We start from the raw sequence: 20,173 nt of genomic DNA on the forward strand, positions 1-20,173 counted from the left end.
AGTCTTGCATCAGATAACACACGAAACAAAAGACACAAATTTGCGATATGTTTTTCAAGTGTACGACCTGCTACGACAATATTGTCCACATAGTTTGAATAGTGCGGTACTCGAGCAGTTAGCTTTTCCAGATAGTGTTGGAAAATAGCGGGTGTGGAAGCACTTCCACAAGGCAAACACAAATATTTAAACAAGCCCAAATGAATGTTCACACCACACACTTTTTGAGATTCTTTGTGTAGTGGTATTTGAAGATATGCGTCGTGCAAATCAATTTTTGAAAATTAGTGACAGGCACCTAATCTGTCCATCAGATCCTCTGGGTGTTGCAATGGATACGTATCAGTCACAGTTTTTGGGTTGACTGTAGCCTTAAAGTCAAGACAGAGTTGAACGCGACCTCAAGGTTTGGGGAGCAAAACTAGTGGACTTGCCCATTGACTATCTTGTATAAGTGCAATAGCTCTGCTATCGTGCAATTCTTTAAGTTCAGCAGCGACTTCGTTTCATAATGGAATAGGAACAGTTCTGGCCTGGCAAAATTTCAGCTGAGCATTGTTTTTCAGAGTAATATGTGCAACATAATTGTTAGCCTTGCCTAAATCGTCAGGAAAGAGTCCCGGACATTCTTTCAGCAAGCTAGCAACACAGTCTTTTGTATTGAATGCAGACGTGGACAACATATTGGCCTGAATTTTTAAAGCCAAACAAGTCAAATGAATCAAGACCAAATATGTTCTCACAGTCGCTTGATTGTAGCACTACTGTGCTACAATTGAACGCTATACATGGCAGGAAAAGTACATTTTCCAAGAATGGGAATGTCTTGTACATAATAAGCCATCAGGTGCATGTTAGTTTTAGACAGGTGTGGGGATCCTGACAGTTCATATGTGTTACAATTCAGCAGTGTAATAGAGGCACCCATGACCAACTGAAATTTCATGTTTTCCACTAATAAGCAAATGAACAAAAAGTTTGTTGGAGTGGCATAGCACCGAAGAAACTGTTTGCTTCTATTGTTAACCCTGTATACACCTGACCAGAAGTCTTGTTCCTCCTGCCACCGAACTTCACTAACTCCCACTGTGTCTAACTTTAACCTATCCATTTCCCTTTAAATAAGAAAGGTAAAAGAATGGGCCTGTGCAATTGCAGACCAATGTGCTTAACATGAGTTTGCTGCAGAATTTTTGAACACATTCTGGGTTCGATTGTAATAAATTTCCTTGAGACAGTAAAGCTTCTGTCCACAAGTAAGCATTGATTTAGAAAGCATCAGTTGTTAGAAACTCAGTTTGCTGTTTTTCACATTATGTCCTACAAACTATGGACGGAGGGCAACAGGGAGAAAGATTCTATATGCCTAGATTTCTGGAAAGCATTTGACTAGGTGCCCCACTGCAAACTGTTAACGAAGGTACGAGCGTTTGAAATTGGATCCCATATTTGTGAGTAGCTCGAAGACTTCTGAAGTAATAGAACCCAGTATGTTGCATTCAGAGAGAAGGATATAATCAGGAATGACCCAGAGAAGTGTGATAGGACTGCTCTGATTTATGGCTGTTTGCTGATGATGATGTAATATACAAGAACATGTTGTCATTGTGTGAGTGTAACAGTGTACAAGATAACTTAGATAGAATTTCGGTGTGATGAATGGCAGCTTGCTGTAAATGTAGAAAAATGTTAGGTAATGTGGATGGGTAAGGGGGGGAGGGGGACCTTTAACGTTAGACTACAGCAGGGTGATTCTTGCACGATTCAATATCTAGGCATAGTGTTGCATAGCATTATGAAATGGAATGAGTGTGTCAGGTTGATTGTAGGGAAGGCAAATGCTAAACTTTCATTGGGAGGATTTTGGGAAAGTGTAGCTCTTCTATGAAAGAGGCAGTGTATAGAAGGCTATGTAACGCATTCTTATTGTTTGAGTGTTCAGTATCCCTACCAGTTCGGATTCAAGGAAGACATCAAAGCAGTTCAGAGGCGTATTGCTAGATCTGTTACCAGCAGCACCTCATGGGTCACACTTTATGACTGTTTGTGGCATTCAATCTCCATATTGTACATGCTCACTGAGAGTTGAAATGATGAGGTTGATTATTACTCTGATCTTCAAAGCAGCAGTCTTTCTGTGATCCATAGTATATGTGAACCTGCTCATTTCTCCTAGTCATGACATAGTTTTTACTTGAATACAATAACGTTTATGTAATTTGAAAATGTGAAGTTCTGTTTTTGTGTCATTGTTGGGGTCGGGTTGGGTTGTTTGGGGGAAGAGACCAAACAGCGAGGTTATTGGTCTCGTCGGATTAGGGAAGGACGGGGAAGGAAGTCGGCCATGCCCTTTCAGAGGAACCATCCCGGCATTTGCCTGGAGTGATTTAGGGAAATCACGGAAAACCTAAATCAGGATGGCTGGACGCGGGATTGAACCATCGTTCTCCTGAATAAGAGTCCAGTGTGCTAACCACTGCACCACCCCGTTCTGTGTGTGTCATTGTTCTTGCTGTCTTATGCTCAGAATGATTCATTGAGCTGAACAGCAGGATTGTCCTGGACGATAGATTCCCTTGCCATCAGTTTTGACTTTTTTTTTTTAGCAGTTCACAGTACACTATAATTAGAATTTCTCACCCTAGTTCCATGATGTCAGGCAAGCAAAGATATTGCTTGAAATATTTTTTCAAAGTTGAATGGCACCACTCCATTGACTACTGTTTTGATCTTGTGCTGGTGTAGGATATTGATATTTCACTGTCTCTAAAAATGTCGATAGTAATTCAAAACTGTTCACTTGTTTGAAATTCTAAGCTTTTCTTGTTGGTCGGTAAGCATGTTCAGTACCCAGCTTACAAACAGTTTGTGATATCTCAGCTTTTCCTCGACAACAATGCAAATAGAGGTGTGTGCATCATAAGGAAAAACACCAGTCTTCAGTGAGTCATAATGCATATTTGTATGGGCACTTTTAAAGTCTCAACACTGTTGTCCAACCTTTCCTTCACTCATATCCTAAGACCATAGACTAGACACAACTCCTGATAATTCTGAGCAGCTTTAGATATGTTTGTAACAAATACTGTGTAACAGGTATGCTCATTGGTGCTGGTGGGAGCAACAATTTTTGAAGTTGTTTTTCCTTTCACCCGCAGCCAAATGAATATTGAATCATATCAGTAAATTTTGTAGCTTCATAATCAGTCAGTAGGTATAAGGAACCCAGTGCAATGTTAATTATTTTTGGACAGTTGTTTTTTATTCCTCTTCCAATCTGTGTCTGCGAGTGTGTGTGCTTTTTGATTTTTAACTGTTGTCCACAAAATTTTAATTTAGCTGATTTGAAAATGAACAGTTTTTTTAAAGTGTGAAAGATACAACGAGGTTATTGGAGCTCATATTTGGTTTGAAACTGTTGTGGCTACCACACAGAATGGATCTAAAGATAGGGTCTCTCCTGACACTGAACATCTGGAAGTGTCTTAATTACAGGTCTTGGGGAGCAGACAGATCCTAGTTAGATTATGGCTGCACTGTTTATAGATCAGCAGGACATCCCACAAGAGTGTCTGTATTATCCACAATGACGGGATCAAAGTGACCACAGGTACTTACAACTCTAGTTCTAAACCTAGCGTCCAATGTGCTGGTGCTGTGGAGCCACGATTTGTTGTCTGATGGCAGTTCGTTAAGGTGCATCAAGCGTATAAGTTCTTTATTATTCCAGAATCACCAGTACGTCAAACTGTTACTCGCCATACCGTGGAAGCAATTTTAACAAATTGTCCATTAGCAGCAAAGCCATTTGTGACCTGTAAAAACCACAACCTGTTCCATTTGGTATGAGATGTCTGAGCCAGGGTTGGAATGATCGCCAGCTTGGCTACTGAAGGCCCTTGAATAATTTCGATTTATTGAGGTGTAGTAGAGATTGCACTCGTGCCTATGCTTTTAATATGATGTTCCTTTGAAGTTTTAAATGAGCATGACAACTATATAGCTGCACTTTGATTCTTTGAGTGTTCTTAAGTCTGTACAATATATATACTCAGCAAACAGAAGTGCCCTGAACAACCAAGACACCGTTCTTCGCCTGCAAGGGCTAGGGATGGAGATGTCATTCTGCTCGGAACAACTGTATGACACATTAAAATATTCAGGAGACATGGGAATTCTTTCAGTAATTTTTGGGTTTGCAGTTGGATCCCATCAACATTCTGCTACAATATTTCGGCCCAGAGATGTCCGGCCGTCCTCAGGTGAGTAGGTGAAGTACTGAAGAGACCTGTTGCAGTCATGGCATTTATAGCGAATTCTGTCCATGTGAATCGTACTGACGGATTGCGGTGCATGTTAGGAGGTGACATGCGCAGGACAGCCAAGTTGTGTGTGCTGTTTTCAGTGGTGACGTAAGAACAGACTAATCACTGAGTATCGACTGAACATGTTGATTCCGTTGTGACTGCATAATTTAATAACTGGATTAATTTTCATCCAGCTGAAAGCCGTTGTCATAATTCATTAAATTATCAGCAAGACGTATTTCCGTGGATTCTTTAATTATAGAGTCCAAGAAGCTGAAAACTGGTGCTAAAATGTTGGTATTATTGTATTCCATTGAATGTGCCATGGAAATGTATTGTTCTGCCACTACTGATTTTAAAGGTTGGCGCAGACGGTGTGTCTTTAAGTGTTGTACACAGCGTTCCTGGACCGTTTGTATCATCTGACCTGTATATGCAGAGCCACACTCACAGGGAATTTTATAAACACCCGCCTTCCTTAATTGTAAATTGTCTTTAATGGATCCGACTAAGGACCTGCTCTTTGCTGGTGGGCGGAAGATGACATTAATATTATTCTTCCTAAGCAATCTGCCTATTTTAGGAGACACATTTCTAGCATATGCTGTAGTTGGATCCATTAAAGACAATTTACAATTGAGGTAGGTGGGTGTTTATAAATCAGAATCGGAAGGACAGATCCTCTCTTGTTTCAATCGGATCTGTTTTTTTTATGGACAGTATCCCACAACTTGGAAGGAGGCAATATTAATTCTCTTCTGGATACCAGGCAAGGACTGGAGCACCCCAACAGTTACCGGATGTAGCCCTTAACAGTTGTACAAGTAAGTCTCTTGAATTCATAGTCAACTGCCAACTCGTCTGGCTACTCGAATCCTGAGTTCACCTTAGCCACTCCCAGTGCAGTTTGAGGTGCTACCGTTCCACCCTTTACAAAATAATAATACTGGAAATGGCGATACAGGAATCCTTTTCGTGCTGGAACCATTTGGTTTGTGTGTGTGTGTGTGTTTTTTTACCTCGATAAAGCATATGATACTACTTGGAGATACAACATCCTTTGCAACTTCATGAATGGGGACTACTTGGATGCCTGCCACTTCTTATCCAATCCTTACTTGAGGACTGGGGTTTTCGATATTGTGTAGGTGATGGCTTATCTGACTGCTACGCACAAGATAATTGGGCCCCCAAGGCAGTGTCCTCAGTGTTACATTGTTTGCCATCGGTATCTGCAGTCAGGAGCTTTGTCAAATGGACTTTGTTTGTGGATGATTATGCAATCGTCTATTCTTCCTCTGATCTTACAATGACAACAAGGTAGCTAGAGCTGACCATTAGGAGCCTGGAAACCTAGGCTAGGCAACTGGTTTTTTGGTTCTCACCCAGGAAGACCATATGTGCTCATCGAAGTTTTACCCAACCAGTGCTCACAGTGGGGGGACAATATTTTACATTTTCAAGAAATTGTGCACTTTTTGGTTTTATTATTTGACTCGAAATTAACATGGCTCCCACACCTGAAAGACTTACAAACAAACATCGTCCAGTCATTGAATATTTTGAAATACCGTAGCGGAAAAAGATGGGGAGCTGACAGGTGTCTGCTCCTCTAGTTTTATAGGACATTTGTTCGATCACATTTAGATTATGACAGCATGGTCTATGGATCAGCCCGTTCTTACTTCAAGATGTTAGGTGCTGTCCAACATGAGGGCATTCGGATGTTGACTGGAGTCTTTCGGACCAGCCCAGTTCAAAGTCTGTGTGCAGAGGCTGGTGAACCACCACTCTGGATTCGGCAACATATCCTTTTGGCTCGACAGGTGCTGAAAATATCAGCATCACCTCAGACATTGACATTTAGTTTAATGGTCCAATCCACATTTGAACGGCTTTTCAGGAATTGGCTCCTTACAACCAAGCCATTTGAAACACGTGCTACAGACTGTGTCAACCATCTGGATCTATCAGGCACCAAAATACACAGCCAAGGATGGAGTGCATTGCTGCCTCGGTGTCTTCAGAGGCCCAAAGTGATTTTAGCTTTACACAATACTAGAAAACTTGTACTCCAGATTATGTTTTTACAAATGTGTTTTCGTCCAATTTAAGTATGTACCACAGTTTTATTGTTATTTATACAGTTGGATCCCAGTAAGAGTGTGTCCTCTGTTGTTCTAATGTTTTCCCTGGTAGGATCTTCCAGAACAATTTGCAAATTACAGTGCAGAATTATATGGCATTCTGATGCCACCGAAGACTGTTCACAGATATCACCGGACAAGATTTCTTGTCTGTTTCAGACTCACTCAATGCATTGCAAGCTCTTCACCAAAGGTATCCAGTAGACCAGACGATTCAGCTCTTCCATGACTCCTTACAGTGGCTCCAACACCATGGCAAGAAGGTGATATTTTGCTGGGTACCTGGCCTCATTGGAATACAGGGCAATGACATGGCCGACAGAGCCGCTAAGGAAGCTTGCCAGAATTGTACTGTCCATCAATGTCCCATCCCATTGCACGTCATCATCCCATTTTCTGACAAGACGTATCACGCATCAGTGGGAGACTGAATGGCCGTAGGTGACAGAGAACCGCTCAAATTGATCACAAAGGCATGGCAGACTTCATGTCAGCCTCACTGCTGGAAGGCAGTTCTGCTTACTAGACTGTGCATCGGAAATAGCCCTTTAACACATTGCTTCCTCCTTCAGTGGGAGGATCCACTAATCTGTGAAGTTTGAGGCATGCCACTTACAGTTCAACACATTGCGGCCATGGGTCCTATATAATGATACTAGGGCCCTCAGTCTCGATGGAGATCTGCCCACAACCCTTGCAGATACTGTTTCCAGTGTTGCAAGGGTGGTGTAATTTTGTGAATTGTCAGGGCTTATCACTAAATTGCTGGGAAGGGCAGTAGACTTTAATACACGATAAACTGCTCCACATGTGGGGACAGCCTTCATCCCCACCCATGAAATTAGCATGCTGACTTTTCGTCAGGGTGCTGATGACCGTGATGTTGAGCACCCCTCACTTCAAATTATTGTCATCATCATCATCATCATCTATCCTCTTCCTGCTGGGCATCTGACCAGGAAAAATAAGAAATAGTGCCCAGAACATTACAACACTTTAAATGTCTCTAAATTAAATGCAGTAGAAGATAGATTAAATACTCATTCCATTACAACATTTTGAAGGAGTAACAATAAATGCTTCCTCACAGCATCCAGATATACAAAATGAAATGATTAAGCTAACAAATGAACCAAGAAGAACTTCAGCATCGTAAAAGTAACTTTGAGACTAAAAAAGATCCTGTTATGCACTTCAATGAAGACATTAATTTTTAGACCATCTTTTTGTCTGAAATTGACTTCATTTCTTTGAGTTTCCAGTAATCTTCTTCTAGAAATTCACTCTATTCTTGAAGGTTTTTATAAAATCTATTTTATTCAGAAACAATCGGTTGTATTGTTTTTGAGAAGAGGTATTATGAGACTAGCAACTAAATATTGAAATATCACTTTTCTGAAAAAGAAAGGAAACAGTGCATCAGATTTTTACTGATAAAATGCATTTTAGGTAATGCTTTTTGAAATGAATGATAAGCCTCACAGTAACAACCCTCTGCTTTAGAGAAAGAACAACATATAATAAATGAATTTACAGGAAAATGTGACAAAATATTGTTATTAGAATAACAATTTCTAATAGTGAACCCGACACTGTTCTCTCTCTCTCTCTCTCTCTCTCTCTCTCTCTCTCTCTCTCTCTCTCTCTCTCTGTGGTGTGTGTGTGTGTGTGTGTGTGTGTGTACGTGCATAGCAACTGAATGTGATTTGTATTATTATTATTATTATTTTTTTTTTTTCAGGCAATTGCTGCACGTGATGCAATGGCAAAGTGTTTGTATGGTGCCTTGTTTGATTGGATTGTCATGCAAGTAAATCATGCTCTGTTATCAAAAAAGGACACACTGCGAGATCATCAGGGAAATTCAATAGGTGTTCTTGATATTTTTGGATTTGAAGACTTTGGTTTGTGTAACAGGTAATTATATTTGTAGTCATAATAATGAGTAGTATTTTTAGTCTGCTGTCACATTTGGAATTCAGGATTCTTGACTGAACTGTTTTCATTTTAATATTTATTCACTGTTTACTGCCTCAGTTCATAGTTTTTGGTTAGGTTATTGATTAACTTGAATTTAAAACTGTGTTTGATCTCAGATGTTCAGGAGCAAAACTGAAATACAGGTCAGTTGCAATGCCTCGGTTGGACTGGACGGCCGGGGTGGCCTAGCGGTTCTAGGTGCTACAGTCTTGAACCGCTTGACCACTATGGTTGCACGTTTGAATCCTGGCTTGGGCATGGATGTGTGTGATGTCCTTAGGTTAGTTAGGTTTAAGTAGTTCTAAGTTCTAGGGGACTGATGACTACAGAAGTTAAGTCCCATATTGCTCAGAGTCATTCGAACCATTTTTTGGTTGGACTTCCAAGCATAACATTTCCATTCACTGACCTTTTTAGCAGTAAAAAGAGTCTTCTGCATTTAGATCTAGAGACTAGCGATGCTCAGAATGTGTTCTGCAGAGCCATGGTGCTCCGCAAGGCCTCAATGAGGCTCCGCCAAAATAATGTCAATGTGAAGACTAAAGCATGTCAGGTTTTGTCAAATACTGAAAATAAAGGCTGTTGTAAATGTTGTGGTTGGCAGGAGAGCCAACACCGTGTTACTAGAGGAGGCCGAAATGCACGCGATTTAGCTCGCGCAGGCTGGCGTGAGGTCAGGAACAGGACAAGGAAATTAGAATTTAGAAAAACGGACGTAGCTGGTGGAATACTTAACTTTAATCCATTAATGACGAACGTCGCTCTTGACGGTACATGATTCACAATATGAATAGTCACTGATAATGGTGCCTTGCTAGGTCGTAGCAAATGACGTGGCTGAAGGCTATGCTAAACTATCGTCTTGGCAAATGAGAACGTAAGTAGATAGTGAACCATCGCTAGCAAAGTCGACTGTACAACTGGGGTGAGTGCTAGGAAATCTCTCTAGACCTGGCGTGTGACGGCGCTTGGTCTGCAATCACTGATAGTGGCGACATGCGGGTCCGACATATACTAACGGACCGTGGCCGATTTAAAGGGTACTACCTTGCAAGTGTGGTGTCTGTCGGTGACACCACAGTAAATGTATCAGTGTTGACAATATTAGGAAAAGTACATCAACAAAAGAAGAAGGTTAGATTGGTACTCACTGTAAAGATGACATGGTGAATTGCAGACCGGCACAACGAAAAGCTTGTTCCATCCGAAGCTGCGTGCAGGAAAGCGCATGCGCGTGCACACGCACACACACATGCGCGCGCACACACACACACACACACACACACACACACACACACACACACACACACACACACACACACAAAGAAGGCACATCTCAGGCACTCATGACCACAATCTCTGGGAGCTCGGGCCAGAATGCTGGAGATAATGGTCTTATGTGTTTGCTTGTGTGTGTGTGTGTGTGTGTGTGTGTGTGTGTGTGTGTGTGTGTGTGTGTTACTTCTTTTCTGAAGATGGCTTTGGTCAAAAGTTAAATATGTAACAGTCTTCTTGTTGCGCCTGTCTGCAACTCAACATGCCTTCTTTATAGTGAGTAGTGATCTATTCTTTTCCTAACTTGTTGATACCCCAACTTGGAGTTTCCATTGTTTCATATCAGTGTTGGTTTTATAAAAGTTATTTTTTCTCTCAGTTTGTAATAGCCGAAAATGAGGCAGCAAGCAGCATAATAAATACACAATAATGCTACGATCAAAAACTACAAACAAAAGAATTCAGCTTGTATGAGTAGGTATGTGGCGACTAGGTACTTGCTTGTCACTACACGTGATACAGCGGCTGTGCTGATGCATCACCCCCTCCCCCCAGTATCTCACTCCTCTTTTTCTTTCCACTTGCCATGTCATTTACACATGCTGCAAACATTCCACTATTCTCTCTCCAGCTCTTTCTCATCAACAAACACGTCAAACTGCCTCAATGGATTTTTGTTGCTTCACTACCTGTAGCTTCACCAGCAGGGGTCTCAGACCATAGTATATTCAATTTGTGTTTCTTATTGAATGCAGTTGAAAAATTCATTGTCTTTTGGCGCTATTATTCTACATTTATCACATTGAAAAATTAAACAGTTGACTTTAAAAGTTAGAATGGAGGGTTGGCTTCAAGGTGTCGCAACAGAATCTTGCCTTGAAAGTTCAAAGGAGTCTTGCCCATAAGATGTGCCATCAAACTCCAGATTTCCAGTAAAGATCCATTACAACCTTAAACTTCTTGCCATGTAAATAACAGTGAAAGTATGCAGTCCCATATATAACTGCTAGAATTTCCTTTTTTGTAGTAGGGTAGTTATGCTCCACACTGTTCATTTGCCTTGAATCATATTGCGCCCACCCCTCGGGTTGTCACTGTAGTCTATTATACTCTCTGCCAACTGTTGAGCTATAAACTCTTCCATTACGGGCTTTCTATAAACTTGCACATTGGTACCTGTACCATAACATGTTGCTGGTAGAGGACCCTTCATCTTAAATAAATCCATAAATTGTAGTAGCAAAGCTTCCATTGCCTGCCGATGCTGTCTTGCAAGTGACCAACTTTTTTATGTAACACTTCTGCATTGACAGTTCACTTGTGACTATGATCATAACATGACTTATCAATATCCTCTACCTCTAATACCTCTGAAGTGGTAATGATTAAGCCCTTTGGCAGACTAACCGTGTCCCTTCCAAAGTTATCCAAGCTTACAGGAATTGTAAATTCACCTTTAACACTACGTGTGCACACTACGCATCTGTGCCAAAACAATGCATTTTGTATAACTCTTCATTTTTAGATAGTGGCTCTACCACATGTAATGCTTCATCTGGTAAATAAGTATCAACATAAATGCTAACGTTCTGTTCGTGCTGGTATTTTATTGTGGGAACCAATGTTTAGCTCATATGTTTACAGTTGTAGTTGGCAACACCTTCATTAGTGATGCTCCTTGTGACAGTGCCTCGGTTGCAGCTATACCCTCCAATGAAGATAAAATCTCAATGAGTCCTGCTATATACTTCAAAAGACCAATTTTGACATGATGTTTGTCAAGAAAATCTATTTCAAGAATTGCTGAATATCCTTCACTCATGTATGGTAATGCTTTCATATGGACACAAAAATTTCTAATTCTCATACTAAAAGTAAGCAGTGTCATACCTAAGAACTACATGATATTGTCACTGACTCCATGTAATTTGTAGCATGCGGACAAAAGTCTCCTCCTGCCTCCGAGGTTCAGACTGATGACTGATACCTGCCCTCCAATTTCCACCAGAAATCTATGTTCCTTGTCTGCCACAAAGCGTGCCAGTAACGTTCTGTCTGTGCTTCTGTTTGTGCCCACCAACATTCGAAACATTCTCATTTGTATTTTACTGTGGCTTTCCATTGACATTGTTTTTCCTGCCTTTAATTTCCACAGCTCTGCACTTGATGTTGAACTCGTCCACACTTACATCTTTCAGGTTGCCAACATTGCTTCACTATATGATCTTTACACTCACATTGTAATGCTTTAACTCTGAAGCAAGGACACAGTGGTCTGTACACATTCTTCTGGCGATGTCAATCTCTTCCAATTGCGTAGTAACCCTAAGAGCCACAGCCAAGTCCCCAGAATTTTCCACCCTCACCGTACATGATATCTCGGTAAGGATACCACATAGAAAAACATCCTCATCCGTATTTTTGTCTTCTAGCACCAAGACTCTTATCGACTTCTATATTTTGCGTCACTTGGTATATCTGTGTATTTATATTTCAGGTCCTACCTAATAGGCTTCCACTGATTTCTTATGCTTTTACGTTAAGGTACTTAATTTTTCTTGGAACAACCTTGTGCTATTTTGCTTCCGATAATGCTGTCATAAGCCATCAATTTACTATTGGAATGGATCCAATGTACTAAGAACTCCATGGTACAACACATATGATTTAGCTCTCCTGTCAATCATAAATCAGCCACACAGAGAAAAGTCTCATCTGACCAACCACACTCTGTGGCAGCAGCCCTCACAATGCCAGAAAAAGGCATTATTGAGGTAGCTGCCAATAGATCAAGAGGAGGAGGAGGAGGAGAGGGTACACACAACAGTCTTAGCTTCCACTTATACTAATTTGCAATTGCTGAACCACAGCTTGTAAATGCTTCAACCTGCTCACACAGCACCTCTTTCTCCAGCTGTTGTTGAGAATTCAAACCTGATAATACCTGCAGCTGCTCTGTCAAAGTGGCACAAGTCTCTCCTGTAGTAGCAGCAGCACATGTGCCTGGAGTTTTGTATAATCTAAAACTGCCATTTACAACAACAAACAAGTACAAATAGAGAAATTGTACTAAAAACACACAAAAAAGTATTCACTAATCCTTTTACTGTATCATCGCCCAACACCTCTCAGAAACCAAATGCCCAAATCCTCTAAAAGTACTACATGCTGCTGGCACAGCCTTGGTACCTGCCAGTTCATGCCCTGACAGGTTACAGAACTTACAGTACAGTGACGTTAAATACATTTCCATGACATTCTCTCTAAATAATGACAAGTTAATTGGCTGCGGCAATTTAACAAATGACCAATGTCAAGCTGCTGTTGATGTCCGTGCGACTTGACATGGTAAAGCCAGACATACACAGATGCTAAAAAGGCCATCAACAGAGAAAATGTTCACTCACCACACCACATTGTGTCGATACTGCCAGATGATTGCCATTTCTGTAGGCATACTTCCAATGTCATCGAAGTCCTGAGGTGACAGTGAATTCTGACAGCAGTGTTGTGACCCGAGGAGATGGGTTTGCTTCGTGTACAGGAGGCCGAGCAGGGAATGTGGGAGAGTGGTCCACAACAGGTCTGTTTATGAGGCAGTGAGATCTCATTACAAAGTGGGGAGAATGCACTACCTTCAAAGGAATGTCTATAGTTAGACTCAGTGTAGCCTTACACCAACACACACCGAGCGTCTCTCCTAAGATTATCAGCTGCATTTTCGCTAGTGCTTCAGCAGATATTTGAAATTTCGTTTTAGCAACATGTAGCTGAAGTCAGCCCAAACAAATACTGCTCATCACATCTTTTATATGACACCGATTGATGATACAAAATGTCTGTGTATTTCCCGTTTCAAACAAAATTATTTTTAAAGTTGAATCTTGTGTGCCCCTTTGGTAGAACATTACCAAATTAGTTTTTTTGTTAACTTGAACAATAAAACACACAGAATAATCAGTACTCCAGCTGCGACAGCAGCGCTTCCGCAATGTAGCAGCAGCCTAGAGGAGTGATGTCACTGCTGAAGTACTGGTTATTCTTTATGTTTTAATGTCCATGTTAATTCATATCCATAAAAGAAATATTGCACTAGAGTAGTTTGGAACCACTCTATCGAGTGGGTGTGTAAAATTACAGTTTGAAAATAATTTGGTTTGTAACTGAAAACAAAACAATGTTTCCCGTCCATGGAGGGTGTTCCCATGGAAAACATGATAAGCAGTATTGGTCTGGGCTGCTTCAGCTGCATGCTGCAAAAAAGAAATAACAAATATATGCTGAAACACCAGGGAAAATGCACCTAACGACTCTTAGGAGAGATACCTATATACTTCTGGTGCAGAGCTTAAATGGAGATTAGCTGTTTCTAAATCAATCAAAAGTAGCACGATGGCTGGGTGAGGAACTTCAAAGTAAAAGTCAGACACATCAGTATTAGTTTACAACATGTCAGTACAGACAGAGAAAATTCAGTTTACAGCAACATACCTTTCTTGCAAAGGATCACCGAAAGTTGGAAAGTGAACAGCAAGAAGCAGAGGTGCAAAAATTGAAAAAAGAGCTGTTACGTGATGTACTGAAAGAAAGAAATTGTCATATGGGAGTACAGAAATAAACATCTGAATAACATTTCCCAACATTTTCACTATGAAAATATATTTTTTGTTTTTAGGAGGGACACTCAACAAATGAATCCGCAGTTTGAGCAGTTTAACATACTGCTTTTCTCTGAAGAGAATGAAATCTACCGACAGAAGCTCACTGACTTCAATTTAAAACTTGTCTTAGAATTAACAGTGCTCAAAAAGTGGTACCAAACATTGACGCTTTGATTAATAGCAAAATAAATAATATTCAGTGACATCCTATGCTTCCGTATTTAACATGTTAATAAAGTGATGATTAAGTGTGTTTGACAGTTTAAATTTCATCCTAAAATGGCGTTCTTCATAAGGCTGCATCAATCATAGGAAAAATCTTTCGTACCTAGCTGCCTCACATTCTTCACTGCATCAGAATGTTAGAAGAGATGCTTAATGGCACTGTCATTCCTCATTAATACAACAGCCCAACAAAATAAATTTGCCATGAAATGCATTATGAGCTACCATGAAGCAATGTATCTCCATAGAACATTACGTTCTTGGCTTTAGAATTAAGACTTGTTGCAAAGCTATCTAGTCCCAATTCCTCCTTCCTCTCTGTTCCCTTCACCACTACTTTAACCACCACCTGTCACACGAGCCAGCCAGTTGCTCACTGTTTTGGCTTGAGTGTGAGTCAGCTCATATGAGCAGATCATGGAACAGGCCTAGTCTAAAGTATGCCCGGAGTCATTTGCGAACAGTGGTGAATGTAACAACATTTATTTACCAGCATGAATTTACAAAGTTATTAGTTTGTCTTAGTGTATTGGATGGCAGTCGGACATCAGTGTGAGCCACAAAGTAGTGATGATGTGGCCCATCAGTGAGATGTGACGTCTCAGCCACAAGTTGGTGAGTGACGGCCTTGTGTTGTTGTGCAGGCAGCAGCATGTGGGTGGGCAGGCACCTGGGCAGACACCACTCATTCCGAATGTTTCTGTGGTGCACTGGAGCCCTTACATCTCAGTGCTCTTGTAGACAGCCCAGTGTGATTAAGTGAGAACAACTGACTCTGTGATCCTGGATTAGGCTCTGGTCATCCACCATGGATTGACCAAGACTGCAGCAGATGTTCACGTGTTGACCAGAGGCACGCAGATGTGCCACATGCTAACCGTATGGAGATAAAAGTTTGTAGATTGTCCACAGTTTGCCCTCAGTAGAGACAGGCTGGCAGAAAACCAGTCTTCTCCTCATCTGCAGTGTCGCAGTAGGCAGCAATGACAAACCAAGGCAGTGGTTTGCATCATCCTTGTTGTGTTTCAGTGTTGATGTCAGTAAGAGGTAGCAGGCAAACCATCATCGGTCAGATGGTCATGGTTTCAGTGAAACTTGATAGACCGTCTTTCTCTTTGGTTCTTGGAACACGGACAGAATGGCAGCATGACTGGATGTGTGTTTGAGCTCTAAGAGGCTCATTATTTAAATGAATCGAGGCATGCATACGACACAGTGGCTCTTGGTACATTTTGAATTTACCCTTGTTTATTGGCCTCATAAGCAAGCCTTGCCTCATTGTAGTTACTGACCACTGGTCATCGACTGTTGCAGTGGTGCTTGAAGTAATGGGGTGTTACTTAATGCTGCCCTGTTACAAAGCATTGTGGCATTTGCACATTTACTTCCTGTGCTTAGAGATTTTGTGGTAAAGCTTGCCTGGTGCCTTGTCTTCCGCTACATCAGCGATATGCTGTGTTGACATTTTGATTGGCACACTAACCTCGAGCTGACCACTTCAGCTCTTAGCTCACCAGGTGGAACTTTTAAAAAATGTAAGCATTGACTATGAAATTATTCTGTGGCGCAGCAGAATGCTGTTTTCTATTACGTGTGTATGCACCACCCGTGAGTCTGCGGTAGGTAAGTTGTAGCCTTTCCTTTAATTTATTTATTGGTTCATTCAGAAATTTGGTGTTAATTTTAAATCTCTCTTATTCTGAAGGCTGAAGGTTTTACATTCCTGGAACATGATTATTTGTCAGTAGTTACTTCTGAGTTTTTTCAGCATAAGTCTCATTTATCCCTTTTGTTTTAGTTGGATGTTCTTGTGAACAGACCCACCTGTAGCTAAGTGGTCAGTGTGGCTAATTGCCATGCCCCCCCCCTTTCCAGCCAGGTTGGAGCTTTTATCTTTTTGGTGCTGGTTGTTGTGTGTCCTCATCATTATTTAGTTGTCACTGATGTGCAAGTAGTTAGTGTGGTGTCAGTAAAAAGACTTGCACTAGCCAGTCGGACAACTGCAGATGGGGTCTCATGGCCAAATATCATCATACAAACATTTCATTTTTTGTGAACACTTTATTTACTTCAGTCTAAATATTTGGTTTTGATCTGTTACAGTTTCGAACAATTTTGTATCAACTACGCAAATGAACACTTGCAGTACTACTTTAACCAGCACGTCTTCAAATATGAACAAGAAGAATATCGTAAGGAAGGTATTCGATGGACAAATATTGATTTTATGGATAATACAGGTTGTCTTCAGCTCATTGAAGGAAAGCCGAATGGCTTGTTGTGTGTACTTGATGATCAATGCAAGTAAGTAAGAACAATTTTTTTTGTATTTAAGATTTCATAGTGCATTGTTATGTATTCTTGACTTGATAAATTTTGTGACACAAGAAGTGGAAAGGGTTGATATTAAACATTTTTATTGTAGTCTATTCCTGAGAGTTCTTTTTATTTACAAAAATTTTTTTTTGAAGTTTTCCAGGAGCGACTAATGAGACATTGTTACAAAAATTCAATTCCGTTCACAAAGACAACCCATTTTATGAAATACCGCAGCGGAGAGAAGCAGCATTTATTGTAAGGCATTATGCAGGAAAAGTTAAATACCAGGCAAGTACTTTTGGGAATCCAAAATTTTTGCTATGATTTTTCTAAGATACAAGAATAACGGTAATGAAAAACACTAATAATAATTAATATGTAATACCTGTGGGGCCATTGTATTGTATTGGTCTTAATGTAAACTGCACCTGAATGTAATCATCACCCTCAGTTTTGACCTAAAAGGGGGGGATAAGTGGAGAAATATTTGTCATATTACCCACTTACAAAAACTGTTCCCAATATGCTCACTCCTGATACCATTTTGGAAATTTTTTGATGTGGGTTAATTACACGCACATATTAGCCTCCAGGACACTGGACATGTGCAGCACATTTTCAATACTTTGACCGGAGTCTAGTAATGTTGTGAACCATGAAGAGAGAATCACTTCACACATAAGGCTGATTAATGGTGTTTTAATCTAGCCAGATCGAGTGTGTGTAGGATCCTCATCTTAAAGCCAATCAAAATAGTGTTTTTTGCAAGCATTTTTTCAATGACTTCTCTATAACATCAAGCACCTGCAGTTTGAAGTCCTGAAGTAATGATTATGACTGTCTTCAATGCAGCAACAATTATGAGGTGACCTTTAAAAGCATCTAAACATACTTACTGAGTAACATACTTGCTCTGTAATTTCAAACAGTAGGTAGCCAGACCATCATTGATTCTGTTGTCACCCAGCCCTTTTCTTGGCATATCCCCTTATGGAAATTTGCATTGGACAAATGCATTTCAAACAGTAGGTAGCCAGACCATCATTGATTCTGTTGTCACCCAGCCCTTTTCTTGGCATATCCCCTTATGGAAATTTGCATTGGACAAAGCTTTGCACTTCAGAAAAACATAGTGGAACATCTTTTCTCCATCTACAGTAAATGCTAACCTCACAGTAATGATTTGTTTTTCATTTTCAGTTGTTTGTAGTGAGGTATTTTTTGCCATTCCATAGTCCACTATTTTATTACTTGACATGTACCAAAATATGGAGCTCTCGGAAGTGTTTTAGAGGATAAGAGTATCTCTCAAAGCTGACTGTTTCTCTGTAGCACATAGAGGTCACTGTTTTTTATGCATAAGCTTGTGATACAAACCGATAAACCCTCTGGATTTTGTCCATTGTGTGTATAAAATTTCCCAGGTATTTAACTGGATTATTTGTTGAGAGATGGGTATCTCATCTTTCCTTTATCTTGTGCAAATGAAAGCACCCTAGCTTCTAGTCTAGGATATCTCCCAGCTTTGGTGACCTATAGTGTTTCCTTGATGAAATGCAGTTTACAGGTTATTCTCCAAAGTGATACAATGCTGCACCATACATTTTCAGATATATCTTTAAGATGTACCAGTTGCATAACAGATAATGGCAAGTTTGAAATTTACACACAAAATGCACTGAATTTTGATTTGTAGGTGCTTTTGTTTCATTGTTACCACTCTTTGGTGTAGACTAAATGTTATGCTTTAGATTGGGGGGGGGGGGGACTGCACCTGCAGTGTTCACTACCTCAATGAAATGTCAACAGCTGAAGATTGTTACATTGTTACCTCATGCACAACAATTAATTTCCAAATACTAGTGATATTGTCTCTCCATTTAAAACTAAGGAAGTAGCATTATAGTTGAAATTTCTAGAAAGGAGAATAGGGTTGTACGTATAAGCTGCATTCTAATTTTTCATGGCCGAATTTTGAGGAAAAAATGCAGCTTATGTATCAGCCAGTTCAGTAGTAGAAACTGGCAAAGTTATTTATTGGTACAGTGGATCTGATAATGCTCCAGTTGTCTTGTGCTCGTCGTCTGTCCTCTGATCTTGAAAAACATGTTTTAAATTGTTGCAAACAAAGAGACTGCCATTTAGTTGATGTAAGAATAAGCACTATGATGATACCTTACTATTAATTCAGGTACAGATTAAGTTTTTATGAATTGCATGTCTTTTGTTAATGTACACCTTATTCACATATGTTAATGTTCTACTTTATTATGGAATCTAGAGAACACAATGAATGAATGGAAGGTGAGAGAATGAATGTCATACCCTGGAGAAACAGAAAAGAAGAGGGTGTTGCTATCTTTGTTAAGAACTATGTTAGATTTAATGCAATTGAAATTCATGATATTTTGTTTGAGACAATGTGTAGAGGCATGAGATGCTCAGTATGCTGTAAAGAAAAGGATGATGACGTCTTATTGCGCATTCTAGTAGAATGCAACTAAGCACCTCTTTACGGGCTTTTTTAAAACGGGCAGGTTTTTGATAATTACTGTTCACTGTATTTATTCCATTATGAGCTACATGGTGAACAATCAAATGCATCATGAATCTAATAAAATGTACTAAGAGAGAAGGCAGGTCTGCATTTTGATCTAACCACTTCAACTCTTATTCAAAAAGGTATACAATGCAGTAGCATTTTAATCTTAAACTCAATACCAAATAACATCAGAAGTTTGTGTAATAAAGCACAGTTTGAAAGGGCACTACTCACTAAGTAGTAGAAACGTAGATCTGTCAACAGACACACAAAAAAGAATGAAAACCTCATAGCATTGGGACAAATCCTCAGAAATGTGTGTGCCCCCCCCCCTCCCCCCACATACGCACTCACACACATATGTGAACAGGTACAAGGTACCAGCCGAATACTGAACATACAATACCAGGATTGCAGTTTGGCATGTGGACTGGGATGAGGGGTTGTGTTGCATGGGTTGAGTAGAGGGAGAATAGGGGTAGGTAGCAGTAGGGTGGAGGGGGTGGGGGTTGGGGAAGGGTAGGTGATGACTCAGAGGGAAGTAGCAAGTATTTGGGATAGGCATGCAGGAGGGAGAGGCAGCAAGTGCATGAACTAGGGAAGTGATACGGGCACCGAAGATGGCGAGTTTTTGTGGCACTCGGTGACAATGATGTGAGGATGTGTACTGAGAGGAGGCGACAGGGCCAAAGAAGGGGAGACTGTTGGGTACATGTT

General features: G+C 40.4%; 1 protein-coding gene across 4 annotated transcripts in view; it reads left to right on the forward strand.

Annotated features, from left to right (window-relative positions):
* Positions 1-20,173, forward strand: part of LOC126281172 (unconventional myosin-IXAa-like) — a 312,562-nt gene that overhangs the window by 87,629 nt on the left and 204,760 nt on the right. For all 4 annotated transcript variants that reach the window (XM_049979854.1, XM_049979856.1, XM_049979857.1 and 1 more), the window contains exons 7-9: positions 8,196-8,371; positions 16,699-16,899; positions 17,067-17,206. In XM_049979854.1, coding sequence (XP_049835811.1) covers positions 8,196-8,371; positions 16,699-16,899; positions 17,067-17,206 — 517 coding nt within the window. The remainder of the gene's footprint in view (positions 1-8,195; positions 8,372-16,698; positions 16,900-17,066; positions 17,207-20,173) is intronic.

This window comes from Schistocerca gregaria, chromosome 7, assembly GCF_023897955.1.
Source record: "Schistocerca gregaria isolate iqSchGreg1 chromosome 7, iqSchGreg1.2, whole genome shotgun sequence".
Classification (NCBI taxonomy): Eukaryota; Metazoa; Arthropoda; class Insecta; order Orthoptera; family Acrididae; genus Schistocerca; species Schistocerca gregaria.